Source organism: Teleopsis dalmanni, chromosome 1, assembly GCF_002237135.1.
Source record: "Teleopsis dalmanni isolate 2A chromosome 1, ASM223713v2, whole genome shotgun sequence".
NCBI lineage: Eukaryota > Metazoa > Arthropoda > Insecta > Diptera > Diopsidae > Teleopsis > Teleopsis dalmanni.
The window spans coordinates 38,442,181-38,443,678 of record NC_051846.1 but is presented as its reverse complement, the minus strand read 5'-3'; the positions used below and the strand labels follow the sequence as shown (position 1 = coordinate 38,443,678).

The 1,498-nt window shown below is 28.3% G+C and overlaps 1 protein-coding gene across 1 annotated transcript; it reads right to left on the bottom strand.

Annotated features, from left to right (window-relative positions):
• Positions 1-392: 392 nt before the first annotated feature.
• Positions 393-871, bottom strand: LOC119688545 (tripartite motif-containing protein 40-like). The gene is made up of 2 exons (XM_038103243.1): positions 688-871; positions 393-631 (listed from the first exon to the last, which is right to left on the bottom strand). The coding sequence occupies exons 1-2, from the start codon at positions 862-864 to the stop codon at positions 560-562; spliced, it is 249 nt and encodes an 82-aa protein (XP_037959171.1). The 5' UTR covers positions 865-871; the 3' UTR covers positions 393-559.
• Positions 872-1,498: the final 627 nt, after the last annotated feature.

The following is a 1,498-nucleotide window of genomic DNA, read 5'->3' as shown; positions in this document are numbered from 1 at the left end:
AAAAATATTATCTAGTAAGTGGGCTTTTTTAAAAAACAAAAAAACAAATAAACATAAGCGAGACCTGAACGTAGGCTAACGAAAAAAAAACAAAATTTTTTAGTAGGAAACCAACATAGGAACCCTATTCTGAAGTATTCCCGATAAAGTTCCTGGATGAAAACGGTCTGGTACATAAGAAGGATTGTTTTTAGTTCACAATTTTCCAGCGATTTTTAGTTTTTGTTAGTAATTTTTATGTAAAAATTCACAACTTTAAAACCTGACTTATAATTAGAACATACGACATCATGATTTTAATAATTATGATTATTTCTGTCTTTATTAATTTTTAATTCCATTTCAAAATTTATCTCTTCACTGTTTGCTTTATTTTCATCATTCCGGCAGACAATTATTGGCCATTTTAGTCTCTGTGTCATCTTCAATAACTTATATATTTTCACTTTTAACATTATACTATTGGTCCATTTATTTATGTTTTAATTTCTATATTATTGTGAGTATTATTTTTAATTCCAGTGATGTTCCAATTAATTATTGTCAAATTAGCTTTTGTTTAACATTCCTCAATATCGGTATCCGATTCAGAAGACGTACCGTCGAGTTTTTCTATTGTAATGTAACCTGCCTTTATAAAAGTAATATAAACACTTAATAATATTATATAAAAACTAAAATATTTACTACAGTTTCCATAAATTTCTTTCTACATAAGGGACAACGTTTTGTGGTGTTTCTGGTATTTGCATAGTTAACGTAATCCTTGATACATTTCTTGCAAAAAACGTGTCTACAACTCAGTTTGACCAAGTCCACAATTGAATATTGGCAAATGACGCAAAATTTTTCACTTTCGTCCATATTTGATTTTTACCACTGCCAAAAAGAAAAAGTGATGTGAAAGAGACACTGTAGAAATGGTATATTGTAGTAGATTATACAGTAAAGAACAGGTGATAAAGAAATTAATGATTACGTAGAGGATGTAAGAAGTTGTAAGACAATTTTGATATCATTTCCCTTTGTGTGAAAGAGTATACTATAGAAATGATATAATGTACTAGATTATAAAGTGACGGACATATGATGGAGAAATTAATGATAACGTAGAGGATGTACGAAGTTGTAAGACAATTTTCCCTTTGTGTGAAAGAGTACACTATAGTGCTGTAAAAACGATGTGATAAAAAGCCAAAAGTTTTTGACGTTATTATATATTGTTTACTGCTTTTGATTTATACTTTTATAGTATTTCCATATTGGAAATACTAGAGGTACGTTCAGGCTAGTTTAAGCATAACTTTGTACAATATAAACTTATTTTTCAAACATAATTGAAAATTCGTTCAAGCCATTAGTACATTTTTCAGATTTTTAGAGTGAGTTATAAACTGCTTATATGGTTTCTCTGGTAATTATTGCAGTCTAAATCTATTTTCAAATATTTCACAAACTCACATTGTTGGATTGCAATATTGTTATAATTACCTTATGG